At 44.8% G+C, this 15,641-nt stretch overlaps 1 protein-coding gene across 2 annotated transcripts in view; it reads left to right on the forward strand.

The window, feature by feature from the left end:
* Nucleotides 1–15,641, forward strand: part of POLN (DNA polymerase nu) — a 168,719-nt gene that overhangs the window by 74,958 nt on the left and 78,120 nt on the right. For both annotated transcript variants that reach the window (XM_031664783.1, XM_031664784.1), the window contains 5 exons: nt 2,293–2,376; nt 2,697–2,792; nt 13,127–13,183; nt 14,425–14,478; nt 15,477–15,542. In XM_031664783.1, the coding sequence (XP_031520643.1) occupies nt 2,293–2,376; nt 2,697–2,792; nt 13,127–13,183; nt 14,425–14,478; nt 15,477–15,542 (357 nt within the window). The remainder of the gene's footprint in view (nt 1–2,292; nt 2,377–2,696; nt 2,793–13,126; nt 13,184–14,424; nt 14,479–15,476; nt 15,543–15,641) is intronic.

The following is a 15,641-nucleotide window of genomic DNA, read 5'->3' on the forward strand; positions in this document are numbered from 1 at the left end:
TAAGTACAAATAAAGCAACTGTTTAGAATGAGAGATATCAAAAATATTTTATGGGAGTTTTTCTAATTTAAAGATCTACTGTTTGGCTACTGATGATTAGAATTTCCAGTGGTATACTTATTCTACTAGCTACTCAATCCAATAAGCCACCTCTTCATGGAAAACCCGGGAGGTAATTTTCCAGGTTTAGAATAAGTTTCTACCATATAAGCAAGAGAGTACAGAGCGTGACAATGGATGGGAAGGGTCGGGGTAGAAGATGCTTCTGGGTTTTTTTTTTTCTTTCCTAGTTTAGAGAGTCTTTGAGCTAATTCGGCATTGTTATCTCTTAGGAACATTAGTTTAGTTCCCTGGATTCTTTTAGATGCCTCAAGATACCAAAGTAAAGTGGCTGTTCCACTCAGGCTGTGTAATCTTTCCTTTTAGCCCTTCTAATTTTCTGTGGAGGAAAACAAATTTTGGGAGATCAAAGATGCCCAGATTGGCCATTGTAATTCCAAATCACTTTCAGTGATGTTGGTTCAATAAATAAATTTATAAGATAAAGGACCATAATTTTTGTACAGAAAATCAGCAGAAATTCCAGAAAAGGGTGACTCTGCACCTGTACTTTCAGAAGCAGAAGTCACCGTGAGTACTCACCAAAAAGGGAAAAGTCCCTCTGTCAACAGCCAGCAGCAAAGGACAGACGCCCAGTAAAGGTCTGAACCTCAACTGAGGTGGGGTGTTCAGGGAAACCGGAGGATTCTCCACCAGGGTCCCAGGCCTTCAGGGAGGTGATAGGGCACAAGGGGTTCCTGCAAGTATCATGCTCAAATCTGTGGCAGTGCTAGAGTGCAGAGGAGAGTTGCTTTGTGTCCTACTTCTGACACCATTTAATGTCAACCAAGAAAAGGCAAAAAACCAGACTGAAAAACAGTAAAACAAGGCATTTATTGGGGTCTTAGGAATTGCAATTTAGGGGACACATTCAGCTAAAGGCCAAATTGTGTTCCAAAGAGAGGAAAGGGAGTCGAGATTTTTCAGAGGAAGCTAAGGGCAGATACACAGTTGTGAAAGAATGATCTTGGTGGAGGTGGCTGGCTCAGTGCATGAATCCATTGAGCTCATTGGTTGTCACTCTTCAGGAGTTGCAGCACTGGCAAAGTCCAGCTGTTTTCCAGGATGTTGTGGTCATTGCAGTTTGGCCCAGTTCAGAGGTTCAATGCAAGTCCCTGTCTTTTTGGTTTTGTTTTTCAGCGTTTCAGGTCATGCAGGTGGTCCTTAGAATGGCTCCCTGACTCTCCTCTAGAGCTCTGGACCAGAGTGATGTCATTTTGTATGTCACATTTCACACTAGTGGGGTTGATTAGCTTTTCACAGCATCATTAGCTTTTAGGAATTTCTTTTTGTAAAGGATCTGCTCAAGTCTTTTACCCATTTTTATATTTTTTCTTACTGATGTATAGGATATCCTGATGTATTCTGGATACAAGCCTGTTTCCTATACTTTCTACCTCTGTCTTGTTCTATATGATGTTGGATCCCTTTTCTAGTCTTAATATTGCTGGAGAATTGATTCTTCCCTTCCCATTTTTTTTTTTGCTTCTTTAAGTTTGTTTTCTTACCTTTGGGGGAGGATGCTTCTATGAGCCTAGGTATTTCACCATGAGGCAAAATACGTTTATTTTTATTTTTATTTTTATTTTTATTTTTTTGTAGAGATGAGGTTTCACTATGTTGCCCAGGCTGGTCTCAAACTCCTGGGCTCAAGACACCCACCTGCCTCAGCCTCCCGAAGTGCTGGGATCACAGGTGTGAGCCACCGCGCCTGTCCAAAATATGTATTTTTATGCTTATTTTGATAAATTATAGGTTATTTGTTACTCTCTTAAGAGCTTTCTTTGGGAATTTTGTGTGTATGTGTTTGTTTGTTGAGACAGGGTCTCACTGTCACACAGGCTGGAGTGCAGTGGCAGTTATAACTAACTGCAACCTTGAACTCGCGGGTTCATACAGTCCTCCCACCTCAGCCTCCCAAGTAGCTAGGACTACAGGTGTGCACCACCGTGCTCAGCTAATTTTTTTTTTTTTTTTTTTTTTTTTTTTAGTGATGGGGCCACACTATGTTGCCCAGGCTGGTCTCAAACTCCTGGGCTCAAGTGATCCTTCCGCCTCAGCCTCCCAAAGGGCTGGTATTACAGGTGTGAGCCACCATGCCCATCTCGCTGTTGAGAATTGTTTGATGAACAAAAAAAAATCTTAAATTGTGAAAGCTATGAATGAGATTAATTGTGTGTATCATATTTTCAGGCTCGTCTCAAGGAATTGGAGCAAGAAGCTCATTTTGTTGCAGGAGAACGGTTTCTTATAATGAGCAGTAACCAGCTTCGAGAGGTAAAGCTGAATTTTGGCTCTTTCATAAAATGTATTTCTTTTTCAGGAGTTAAAGGAAGATTTATTTTGAATTTATAAATATTTTATGTCAACTATCTGAAAAGTAAGTTTTTCATGGTCTCTCACAAGTAATGAACACACTGAGATTCATTACTTCAAAGCCTTTAAATCAAAGAAAAGTACTAAGTGAGAATTTAAGCATGTTGTAACGTCTGTTTGGGTGTGTATTCTCTGGCTGGCGGCATGGGCTCTGCTGTAGTAATGTTCTGTTTCTTTCAAATGTGAGATTCCCTCACCATGTGTAAATTGCTTTGTTGAAGATCCTCTTTGGCAAGTTAAAGCTGCACCTGCTGAGTCGAAGGAACAGTCTCCCCAGAACGGGGCTGCAGAAATACCCGTCCACATCAGAAGCAGTGGTAAGGTTTCAGAGTTATCCTTTTCTTTTCAGAATGACAGCATGTTTGCACCACCTGTGTGCTGACCTTTAGACCCACCCAAGACTCTCAGGCCGTCCCCTCATGCTGGCAGCAGTTTCTGCAGAAGAGGGGCTCCCCACACCAAGGTTGCTTTTCTCACTGCGGACCAAGGAGAGAGAGTCAGACAGTGCACTTTTGCAGAAGCAGTTAATTGGCTTGACTTTCTGAAAAGCATAATTTGGTGGAGTTTTGTTCTTACCAACTTCTTGACAATCCAGTCAAAACCTCTTTGCTTCGTGTCCCCAAGAGGAACTAGAAGCAGGTCATCAGTCTTCTCCTTTCCCCAGATTTATTTTAGAGAATTTTACCTACTCCTCTCTTGAGAGGAATCAATTTTTTGAAGACAAGGAGTAGTGAGATTGTGTTGTGTTGGAGTGGGAGAGTATACGTCGATATTCAGAAGCCAGTGAGTACTTTTACTGAAAAGACCCAGAGTGGAGGTCAGTAAATAAGTGAATTAATGTCATTGTGAATATTAGTTATTGTGGTGAGAACCAGCTTTTGAGGCTCCAGTTTGTGCTTTCTGTGCTCTGTCCAGCATTTGACTTTGTAGCAAAGGAAGGTTTCCTTCTAAGATGTCTCCTCTGGTCCTGTTCCCTCTCCAGTACCACATACTGCCGGTCTTCGCCCTGTGAGGGTGTCTTAGAGTACAGGCCCTCATGGAGCCTGAGCTCGCTGACTGTACCTGCACTTGGCCTTTGCTGGTTTAATGGGCAGTTACTGGGTGAATAATGGACTCCTGCAGAGGATGCTCCACTGGAGGGACTCGGAACTGTGCCTTTCCAAATCTTCTTCTTCTTCAAGCCTTCTCCACCTTAGTGAAGGGCCCATCTTCCTTCCAGGTCCTTGGGAGCTAGTGCAGAGTAGTGAGTAAGAACAGGGGCAGTGGGGTGAGCCATCACTGGCCAGCATGGTTTGGACAACATGAAAACATTACTTGTGCCTCAGTTTCCTGATCTATAAAAGAAAGATAATAATAGTACTTTCCCTACTAGAATCTTGTGAGAATTTAGTGCATGTGCATGTGTGTCCATGTGTCTGTGTGAAACAGCACTTAGGACTGTGCCTGACATAAAAGCTCTCAAAAGACCAGTTAGCATTGGCCATTCTAAGAAAAATCCTGTGAGTCATCCTTGACTTTCCTTCCACCTCCCCCACAGCAAGTGTCACAGTCTCTACCCACAAAGTAGGTCCTGAGCATGCCTCCTTTTCCCCATTCCCTGTCTCCACCATAGACCTTTCTCACTTAGATCCCTCCAACCACTCTTGCCCCTGCTTATCATCCCTCACACCCAGGCAGAGTGATCCTTTAAAACCATTGGAAAAGTCACATTACTGCCCTAGGACTTCCAGTAGCTTCTATCGCACTTACCGTCAAATCCGAGCTGCAGAGCATATCCCCAGGCCCGTGCTCTGGCTGTGCCTTCCTGGCCCAGCACCTCCTCTCTCTCCACATTCCAGCGCTTGCTGAGCTGCTTGCAGCTCTGTGCGCCAGCTCCTCCTCTGTCCCCAGACTCGTGCCACAAATTTTTCCCACTTGCTTCTGATTGTCAGCTTATACATTGCATTTAGGAGACCTCTGGTCGCCCAGACTACAGTAAGGTCCCCAGTCACAGCTGTTTCTTCACCTTGAGTTATTTTCTGCACACAACTCACCACTACCTAAAGTTTACCTTAGGTGTGTGTTTGCTTTTTCCATTAGAATGTAGATTGTGCAGATCAAAGACTTCAGTTTGTCCCCAGAACCAAACCAGCCCCTGGTGTTGAACTCAGCATCTGTGGTGTGTTCATGGAGTGCTGGGTCAGCAGGTGGTTCCTGGAAGCAGCATCTGTCTTGCTGCAGAGACTAAGGCTTGGGTCTCAACACCACACAGTGGACATGGGTAACATGCCCCAGAGCTCCAGCAGGGGGCGCTGCCTGGGCAAGCCGCTCATCCCGCACTTGCACCTGAGCTCACCTCTGTCCTGGCACCAGCTGGCACTGTCGCCCTTCCCTTTGCAGCTCCCTTCTCTCTCCAGACAACCAGCAATGCAAGAAAGGAGGCATCACTCTCTTCTGGTGCTGATGTGCTCTCATGTTAAGGCAACAGCTTTCATGAGGAGCTCATTTTTCTCCCATAAAGACATAATGAGCATAAGTCATATTAGCCTCACTCTTTTATTTAACTGAATAAGTCAAGTTGTTCATTCATGCATATGAAAAGATTGGCTTATGCCATGTACATGGACAAATTCAAGATTCAGATTTCTTCTCATGACTTCTCTCCATCCTCCCTGCCCCCTTCCCAAAGGCCTTGGTGAGCGTTGTGGCTCCTCTCACCCCAGCGCCTGTCCCCAACCTGCCCTTTTCCTCCACGAATCCATGTTTGATGTCGGGGAAACCAGCTGATGGTATCCCCTGCGTCACACACAGATTTGCTGCTGCTCAGCTCCCCCAACTAGATGTAACCCTAAGAGTGCACAACTTTTTTTTTGTTGCTGGGATGTTCCCAGTGCTTAGTACAATGCCTGGGGCATAGTGGATGCTCCGGAAGTCACTAATGAACCCTTCAAGTTTTGAGATGTGCCATTTTTTTCTCATCGTTTAACTCTACATATTTTCTTTATAATTCTTTCACCATTGAGTTGTTTGGAAGTGTGTCTTAACATTTCCAAATGTTTGTGGGGTTCCCAGATAGTTTTTGTTATTGATTTCTAATTTTTTTTTTTTTTTTTTTGAGACAGAGTCTCGCTCTTGTCACCCAGGCTGGAGTGCAGTGGTGTGATCTCAGCTCACTGCAACCTCCCCCTTCCAGGTTCAAGCAATGCTTCTGCTTCAGTCTCCTGAGTAGCTGGGACTACATGCACCTGCCACCACACCTGGCTAATTTTTGTATTTTCAGTAGAGACGGGGTTTCACCATGTTGGCCAGGCTGGTCTCAAACTCCTGACCTCAGGTGAGTTGCCCACCTTGGCCTCCCAGAGTACTGGGATTACAGGCATGAGCCACCGTGCCCAGCCTTGATTTCTGAATTAAATGAAGTGTGGTAAGAGAACACGATCTATGCAATGTCAGTTCTTTGACACTCACCTCAGGGTTCTCAGATGCTCCACATGGGCCGAAGAACACACGTACCCTTGTACCTGTACAGTGTAGTTTAGAGTCCTGTGGTGCCTAGCTGGTCCGCTCACTCCTGCTGGGGTATAGTGGGAATTCCCTCCCCTCAGTAGGCACGTGACGAGTGGGGAACAAGGGTCCCTCCCTAACGAACTGAAGGAAGCTTTGATGGTTTTTTTTTTTTTTCTCTGCAATGAAGTCACATGTTCTCAGAACATCACAGGGAGTTCAAACTCTGGGAAGGTGGTCCAGCTTTGGGGTCAGGATTCCTGGACCAGTCACTCATCATTTCCAGGAGTTGCTTTTGACACCCCTTGACTAACTGAAGTGATGGAGTCTCCAGGTCATGTGTGTGCACTGACCCCATTGCTGGGTGTCCAGTATGTGGGATACAGCCATGAGCAGGACAGATGCCCTTTCTGTTTTAGTCAGCAAACACTCTTGTGGCCCTGGCTCTGTGTTAGACACTGTTGACGGTTTAGTGGGGAAAAGGTCTTCATCATCATGGAATATCTATTCCAGTGAGGAACTATAGCAGGGTTCTCTAGAGAAACAGAGCCAGTAGGACATACGCAGATATAGATACAGATAATAGGTATATGAGAAGGGATTTGTTAGGGACATTGGTTCATGCAGTTGGGGGTGCTGTGAAGTCCCACGATAGGCTGTCTGCAAGCTGGAGACCCAGGAAAGCTGATAGTGTGGCTCAGTCCAAGCCCGAAAGCCTTGGGACAGGGAAGTTGATGGTGTAACTCAGTCCAAGGCTGAAGGCCCAAGAGCCTGGAGTGTCACCAGTGTGTGTACTAGAGTCCAAACACTGGAGAGTCTGGAGTTCTGATGTCCAAAGATAGGAGAAGCGTGTCCCAGATGCCAGCAGAGTGAGTGAATCCACCTTTCCTCTGTTTTTTATTCTAACTGGGCCCTTAGTTGATTGGATATTCCCTGCCCGCATCAATGCAGATCTTCCCTGTTCATTCCACCAACTCACATGCCAGCCTCCTCTGGAAACACTCACATAGAAAATAATGCTTTACCAGCTGTCTGGTTATCTTATAACCCAGTCAGGTTGACACCTAAAATTAGATATTACAAGAACCATCCAGCAGGATAAGAGCCATTAAGGTAATAACAGGGAGAGCGACACACTCCAGACCGAGTGGTCCAGAGAGAACCCTAAGGAATTATGTGTAAGCTGAAGCTCAAAGATGAGGAAGTGCCTATGCAAAGGGTAAGAACAAGGCCTTGCAATGGGAAAAGGCTCAGGCTGCTCAGGGGCTGAGGCTGGAGCCTTGTGACTGAGAAGAATGGGAGGGATGGGGTTGAGGGTGAACAAGGACCCAATTCTGCTGTGCTTTGCAGGCTATGGGGAGAAATGTAGATTTTTAGAAAAATGGATAGCCTTGGAATTGTTTAAGTAAGGGAGCAACTATGATCTAGATTTTTAAAAAATAGACTTTAATGGCCAGGTACGGTGGCTCACGCCTGTAATCCCAGCACTTTGGGAGGCCGAGGCAGGAGGATTGTTTGAGGCCAGGAGTTAAGACCAGCCTGGACAACATAGTGAGACCATGTCTGTACAAAAAATTTAAAAATTAGCCAGGTGTGGTGGTGCATGCTGGTAGTCCCAGCCACTCATGAGGCTGAGGTGGCAGGATCACTTGAGCCCAGTAGTTCAAGGCTGCGCTGAGCAGTGATTATACCACTGCTGTCCAGTCTGTGCAACAGAGTAAGACACGGTCTCAAAAAAAAAAAAAAAAGACTATTTTTTAGTTTTAGGTTCACAGTAAAATTGAGCAGAAAGTACAAAGAGTTCCCATACTCCCTGTTCTGTACTCCCTGTTCTCACACATGCACAAGCTCCCCCTCTATCAACATCCTTTTTTTTTTTTTTTTTTTTGAGACGGAGTCTCGCTCTGCCGCCCAGGCTGGAGTGCAGTGGCCGGATCTCTGCTCACTGCAAGCTCCGCCTCCCGGGTTCACGCCATTCTCCTGCCTCAGCCTTCCAAGTAGCTGGGACTACAGGCGCCCGCCACCGCGCCCGGCTAGTTTTTTGTATTTTTTAGTAGAGACGGGGTTTCACCATGTTAGCCAGGATGGTCTCGATCTCCTGACCTCGTGATCCGCCCGTCTCGGCCTCCCAAAGTGCTGGGATTACAGGCTTGAGCCACCGCGCCCGGCCTTCTATCAACATCCTTGACAGAATGGTACCGTTGTTAACAGTCGGTGAACCCACACTGACACATCATTATCAGCCAAAGTCCGTATATACACAGTATACTCTTGGACTGCTCTTGTGTGTAGGGTTCACTCTTGGTGTTAGACATTCTGTGGGTTTAGACAAATGTATGATGACATACATCTACCATTACAGCATCATACAGAGCAGTGCCACTGCCCTAAAAATCCGGTGCTCTGCCTATTCCTCCTTTCCTCCCGCCAGCCCCTGACAGCCACTATGCTTTTTACTGTTTCCACAGTTTTGCCTTTCCCAGAATGTTACAAAATTGGAATCACAGTGTGTAGCCTTTTTGAATTGACTTATTTCACTTAGTGGTAGGTACTTAAGTTTCTTCCATGTCTTTTCATAGCCTGATAGTTCATTTCTTTCTAGCAGTGAATAATATTCCATTGCATGGGTGTATCACGGTTTATTTTCCATTTACCTACGAAGAACATTTTGGTTGTTTCCAAGTTTTGTTAATTATGAATAAAGCAGAGATAATTATCTGCGTGCAGGTTTTTATGTGGACATAAATTTTCAGCTTATCTGGGCAAACACCAAAGAGTACGATTGCTGGATGAAATGATAAGAGTACGTTTAGTTGTGTAAGAAACCGCCAAACTGTCCTCCAGGGTAGCTGCACCATTTTGCATTCCCACCAACAATGAATGAGAGTTCCTGTTGCTCCAAATCCTTGCCAGCACTTGGTGGTGTTGGTGTTCTGGATTTTCACCATTCTAATAGGTGTTGGATATGTTTTTATAAGATCACTTTTTTTTTTGAGACAGAGTCTTGCTCTGTCAGCCAGGCTGGAGTGCAGTGGCACAATCTCAGCTCACTACAATCTCCGCCTCCTGGGCTCAAGCAATTCTCCTGCCTCAGCCTCCCGGGTAGCTGGGATTGCAGGCGTGTGCCACCATTCCTGGCTAATTTTTGTATTTTTAATAGAGATGGGATTTTACCATGTTGGCCAGGGTGGTCTCGAACTCCTGACCTCAGGTAATCCGCCCACCTCGGCCTCCCAAAGTGCTGGGATTACAGGTGTGAGCCACCACGCCCAGCCTTTTTTTTTTTTTTTTCTTTTTTTTTTTTTTGAGACAGAGTTTTGCTCTTGTTGCCCAGGCTGGAGGGCAATGGCGTGATGAATTGACTCATGGTAACCTCTGCCTCCTGGGTTCAAGTGATTCTCATGCCTCAGCCTCCTGAGTAGCTGGGACTACAGGTGCGTGCCACCATGCCCGGCTAATTTTGTATTTTTAGTAGAGACAGAGTTTCTCCATGTTGCTCCATGTCGGTCAGGCTGGTCTCCAACTCCTGACCTCAGGTGATCCGCCCGCCTCTGCCTCCCAAAGTGCTGGGATTACATGCGTGAGCCACTATGCCCAGCCAAGATTACTCTTTTAGCTGGTTGGAGAATGGGGGATACTCATTAGTAGGCTGTCACTGCAGTCTAGGTCATGGCAATGAAAATGGAGCAAAACAGATGGATTTTTAGAGGATATTTAGAACAGAAAGGACCTTCTGATAAATTCATGTGAGTGTGAACAGAAGTCAGCATGTGGAGTAGTTCTGAGTTTTCTGAGTTGTGCACTTGGGCAAATGGATACAGCCACTACTCAGGGAAAACTGGAACAGGAACTGTTTATGGAGGGCAAGGTCAAGTGTTCAGCCTTGGATATGTTAGGACAGAAGTGTATGTGAGACATTGATGTGCCATGTCACAAAACAGCAGTGGGCCTGTGGGACGGGGCTCATGCTGGGAATCCACACCTGGAAGCTGCCAGCTGATTTTTACTAAAGTCGCCCTGGGACAATGTTCCTCTGCCCTGCGTGGAGATTTGGAAAACAAGGATGCCAGGCCCACAGCTGATCCCCTGAGTCAGAATTGGGTGGCGGAGCCTAGTCATGGGCCTGCTTTCGAAGCTCCCTGTTGATTGCGGTACGCAGCCGGTATAGATGACCACAGAGTTAAACTCCGAGAAACTGGTATTTTAAAGGTCAGAGAGAGAAGCACCAGTGGGAAATGAGTGAGAAGGGAGGTCAGGAGAATGTGGTGTCTGCAGCCAGCACAGAGTGCGCGGGTGAGCCCACAGAGCAATGGCAGCGGATGGCGCTCCGCCTCTGGCCCTCAGCCAACACTCAGTGCTTTATACACGGTTTGTGCGATCAAACACTACTTCTTTTTGGTGTTCTCAGGCTGCTCAAGTCAAGATATACTGGGAGACTATTGGTTAGAAAGTTAGTTTGTGAGTAAGGTATCAAGATAAGGAGAGTTAGATGATTTTAAGCTGTTTTCTTGGCTAAGTATTTTCATGCACTTTCACCCCCCTGGGGATAGCTTTTCTACAAAAACTGCAATTCCGGATTATACTGAGGCAAGATACCTCCCACTGTTAATGTTTTATGGTCACAGCTCTTGTGTTCTCAGTCTTTATTCAGAGAGCACTATGATTTAGTGGTTTACACTATTACATCAAAATCATATAATCAGTTCTCCCGCAAGTTGATTTATAGATTCTAAACAATTTTAATTAAAATCCTGGCAGGAGTTTTTTTGGTAGGAATTGAAAAGTTGATTCTCAGATTTATATGGAAGTGCTAAAAACTAAAAAAAGCCAAAATAATCTGGGGGGAGGAGGGGAAGCACTATTTAAGGACATAGTCTATTGAATATCAAGACTAATTATAAAGCAATAGGAATTACTAGGAATTAATTAGGCAATACCGTTTGGTGTTGACTCAAGGGTCAGTAAATAGGCCAATGGACCAAGATAGAAAATCCACAAACATCAAGTCCAACAGAACTTAAAGGTAAAAAAAATAAAGAAAATCGGGCCGGGCATGGTGGTTCATGCCTGTAATTCCAGCACTTTGGGCGGCCAAGGCAGGAGGATTGCTTGAGTCCAGGAGTTCAAGACCAGCCTGGGCAACATGGCAAAACCTCATCCCTACAAAATACACAAAAATTAGCTGGGCATGGTGGCATGCACCTGTAGTCCCAGTTACTCTGGAGGCTGAGGCAGGAGGATAGCTTGAGCCTCCTGCCTCAGAGGTTGCTGTGAGCCAAGATGGTACCACTGCACTCCAGCCTGGGTGACAGAGCAAGACCCTGTCTCAAAAAGAAAGAGAGGGAGAGAGAGTGTGTCTCATAGGGCATCACTGCAAAGCATTAAGTAAGGAGGGCTTGTTACATAAAGGGCCAGTGCTTCTTGACCCCCATTTCATGCAGCACATAAACATAAATTCCAAGTAAATTGTGTATCTAAGTATCAAAAGCAAAATAGTAAAGATTGGAGAAGATGTAACAAGAGGATATCTTTAAGACCTTGAGGTAGGTAAATATTCATAAGTAGGACAGCAAATGCATCAACCATAAAGGGAAAACTTGATAAATGGGACAACAATCAAATTAAAAATCTCTAATTACGAAAAGACACCATTAAACAGTGAAAAAGCCAGGTACTGTGGCTCATGCTTGTAATACCAACACCTTGGGAGGCTCAGTCAGGAGAATCACTTGAAGCCAGGAGTTTAAGACCAGCCTGGGCAACATGGCGAGACCTCATCTCTGCCAAAAATTTAAAAAATTAGCCGGGCATGGTCGTGTGCTCCTGTAGTCCAGCTACTCCGGAGACTGAGGTAGGGGAGGATCACTTGAACCCAGGAGTTTAAGGTTGTAGTGAGTTATGATTGCACCACTACACTCCAGCCTGGGCAACAGAGTGAGACCTTATGTAAAAAAAATTAAAAGTTAAAAAAAATGAACAAAAAAGCTAGCCACAGAAGGAGAAAAGATATTTCCCATAAATATATAACTGGCCAAAAAACTGTCCAGAATAACAAATTTCTACAACTCGAGAAAAAGACACACCAAGTTTTTAAGTGAGCAAAAGACACGAACAAGGGCTTAATGAAAGAAGATATACAATTAGTCAAATATATGAATAGTGTCCAACCGCGTTAGTCACGGGAAATACAGACTAAAACTATAGTGAGAGATCACTTCTCATTTACCAGAACAGCTAAAATTAACAACAGTGATGACATGCATTGGCAAAAACGTGGATCAGCTTGAACTTTTATGTTTTGCTGAAAGGGGTATAAGCAGGTACGTTTACTTTGGAGAACTGGCAGTATCTCTGCTAATGTTGATGCAGCAGTTTCACACTTCTTAATGTATGTATTCCACAGAACTGTGGACATACATTAACTAAAATCTCTGTACCAGCATTATTCATAATAGCCCTAAGGTAGAAAAAAAACACATATCCATCAAAGGTGGAATGGATCATATTCTACATTCATGCACTTGAATACTACACAGCAGTGCAAATAAATGAAATACTGCTTCATATATTGATGAACCCTAAAAATAATAATATTGGACCAAGGACAGGAAACAGGTAGCCTGTGGTAGAAGTCCAGGTGGTGGTCAGCCCTGAGGAAGGAGCCAGTACCTACTGGGGAAATTGGAATGTGTCGTTGCTTGTTGTGGGTGGTGGTTAACAACTGTACTCACTTTGTGATAATTAACAAACTTTTCTTACTCTCTTTCACTTTCCTATAGGTATGTTGTATTTTGATTTTTAAAGCTAATCTTTAAACTCATAATCCATTACTCCCTCCCTGAAATTATGCAGTTAGCGAGTTATACGTTTGTAGACACTGACACGGTATTTTACCTATCCTGGATTTAGATTTCGCTAATTTAAATCTCAAGAGGAATCTTGTTTCCAAGCTTATCTGAGATGTTTTTAGTGCCCATGTAGACATCAGAATAGTTTTGTAAGGGGTTAGGATTAAGACACCTGATAAACTTGAGTTTATTATGCGTCTTTATTTTGGAAAATATGCTCAATTAGACAATTTATTACAAAGACTTTCTCCAGATGAAAATAAATGTTTAAAATGTTAACATGAAAGAATTACATTGGTAATATTTATTTTCATGTTTAGTTAAATGCTCTGCGAGACCTTCATCCATTACCCAAGATAATTTTGGAATACAGGCAGGTAAGTTAATTTTTTTGTACGTAAAAGGTGATGAAGGGGAACCATACAGCCGTGTGTTGTCAACAGAAATCCATAATGACTGAAGTAGCCCTCCCAGTGTTCTCGGGGGAATAGAGTTTTGTCAGGTTAACCTTGTACTGGCACTGCTTACTTGCACCCTAATGTGATTTTACCCAAGTCTGCAATCAGCCCCACTCGCGAACCCCAGGAGTCAAAATGGAAGAAGACAATGAGGAATCAGAAGGAAGTAGGTGGCATGCCACGGCTGTGTGTCGTCGGTGTGCAGGAGACGCCCAGCAGTACCTAGTCTCGAAGCCTCCCATAACCCCTCCCTGGCTTCTAGGTCTGCCAAGACCATACCATAGCAGTGTTGTGTTGTCCTGCATTTACATTTGCCAGAGATTTCATGAGTGGCCCCCTTCCCTCCCCTGGTGATTCCCTTTCTCTGTTCACACACCTGCCATTTCCTTCCAAAGTTCTCTTTTGGTTGTGAACCACGTTTATAGCTTTTGCCACTGCCCACAGCATAGGTCCTAGTATTCACTGAGCCTGTGGCCTGCTGTATCCTGAGGGCCTGGCAGCTGTGAGGGAGCACATTGGCTCCAGCCTGGCCCTTTCTCCCTGCAGCAATGTAAAGGGGCAGCCACAGGAGACACTGTGTCAGAGTATTTGTTTATCTGTTTATCTTTGCAAATGTCCTGTAAATCTAGAAAGATTCTAGAATTAATAGATCTATTTTTAAAGAGTGGAATGACATCTTTCTGTGTGGGTCAGTGTTATTTAATCCTGGTGCCACCTAAGGTCATTCCAGGGCCTCCTGGAGTCATCTGAGGTGATAGTAGCAGCATGTACCCAGCACTCTGTGAAACACCATTCACACCATTCCTGTTTAAAGACTTAAACCGGCCGGGTGTGGTGGCTCACGCCTGTAATCTCAACACTTTGGGAGACTGAGGTAGGTGGATCACCTGAGGTCAGGGGTTCAAGACCAGCCTGGCCAACATGATGAAACCCCATCTCTACTAAAAATGTAAAACTTGGCTGAGCATGGTGGCACACGCCTGTAATCCCAGCTACTCAGACTGAGGCAAGAGAATCGCTTGAACCCAGGAGGCGGAGGTTTCAGTGAGCTGAGATCATGCCACTGCACTCCAGCCTGGGCAATGGAACGAGACTCCTTCCCCCGCCCAAAAAAGACTTACGACTTAAAGAAAATGATTATTTTTGTCTTTCTACCTTAGGTTCACAAGATCAAGTCAACCTTTGTAGATGGATTATTAGCTTGTATGAAAAAGGTAACAAGCTTTACGAAAAGATACTGTGATTAGGATTGTGGTTTTTGTGTGAGTTCAGATACATATAGAACCTTTGTAATTTTAGTAAATGATGAAATAATCTAATATTCTCTTTTTTTTTTTTTTTTTGAGACAGAGTTTCGCACTGTCGCTGGGCTGGAGTGCAGTGGCGCAATCTCAGTTTACTGCAAACTCCGCCTCCCGGCTCCAAGCGATTCTTCTACCTCAGCCTCCCAAGTCACTGGGATTACAGGTGCCCGCCACCACGCCCAGCTAATTTTTGGTATTTTTAGTAGAGACGGGGTTTCACTGTGATGGCCAGGCTGGTCTCAGACTCTGACCTCGTGATCCACCTGCCTCGGCCTCCCAAAGTGCTGGGATTACAGGCGTGAGCCACTGCACCCAGCCAAAATAATCTAATATCCTTGAAACTATGAACCATAATATTGGTATCATTTAGGTCCCCTTGCAGCATAGGTTGACATTATGCCTTGAAACCCTCCGTTTATGAGGAAGCTCTAGCTGACCACCTTTCACATCCACGATTGTGTCTCTGTTCTGGATTCATTTGAGGAAGATGTTACTGTTTTAGTTCAGACCTGAGGAGACTGCAGTCAAGAGATGTTCTGTGACTCGGTCAAGTTCACTCAGCAAGTGACAGAACCTGTCTGTGGCGCACAGTCCTATCTTGAGCCCATGCCAAGTTCCCCACAGCCCAACAGCTCTTACTCTCCCCATGCACAGGATTTGTGAGTGACATAAAGTCTTGTTGCAGTTCCTACATGGGTTAGGGGGAGCCTCCTTCCTCACCCTTCCCTAATCACACGTCAGGAATTTTGTAACCCCAAGGACATTTCAGGGTTGGAAGTTTAGGGCCAGCAGCTTGTTGGCTTCTGGAGGACCAGTGAGTGTTGTGTGTTGTGGTTGGAGGCTCCGCTACATCCTTGACTTCACATAGCATTGCCAGAGTTTACACTGATTCTTTTTAACTAATACAGGGCTCCATTTCCTCTACATGGAATCAGACTGGAACTGTGACTGGAAGACTTTCAGCCAAGCATCCTGTAAGTTGTGTAAACAGCTGTCTTTGTTAAACGCCGTTTTCCTGCCTTGCTATTGAAGTTTTGTCTCCACATGTGTTTGCCTGTGTACTTTCTGTTTCC

The sequence above is a fragment of the Papio anubis genome, chromosome 3 (genome assembly GCF_008728515.1).
Source record: "Papio anubis isolate 15944 chromosome 3, Panubis1.0, whole genome shotgun sequence".
NCBI classification, from domain to species: domain Eukaryota; kingdom Metazoa; phylum Chordata; class Mammalia; order Primates; family Cercopithecidae; genus Papio; species Papio anubis.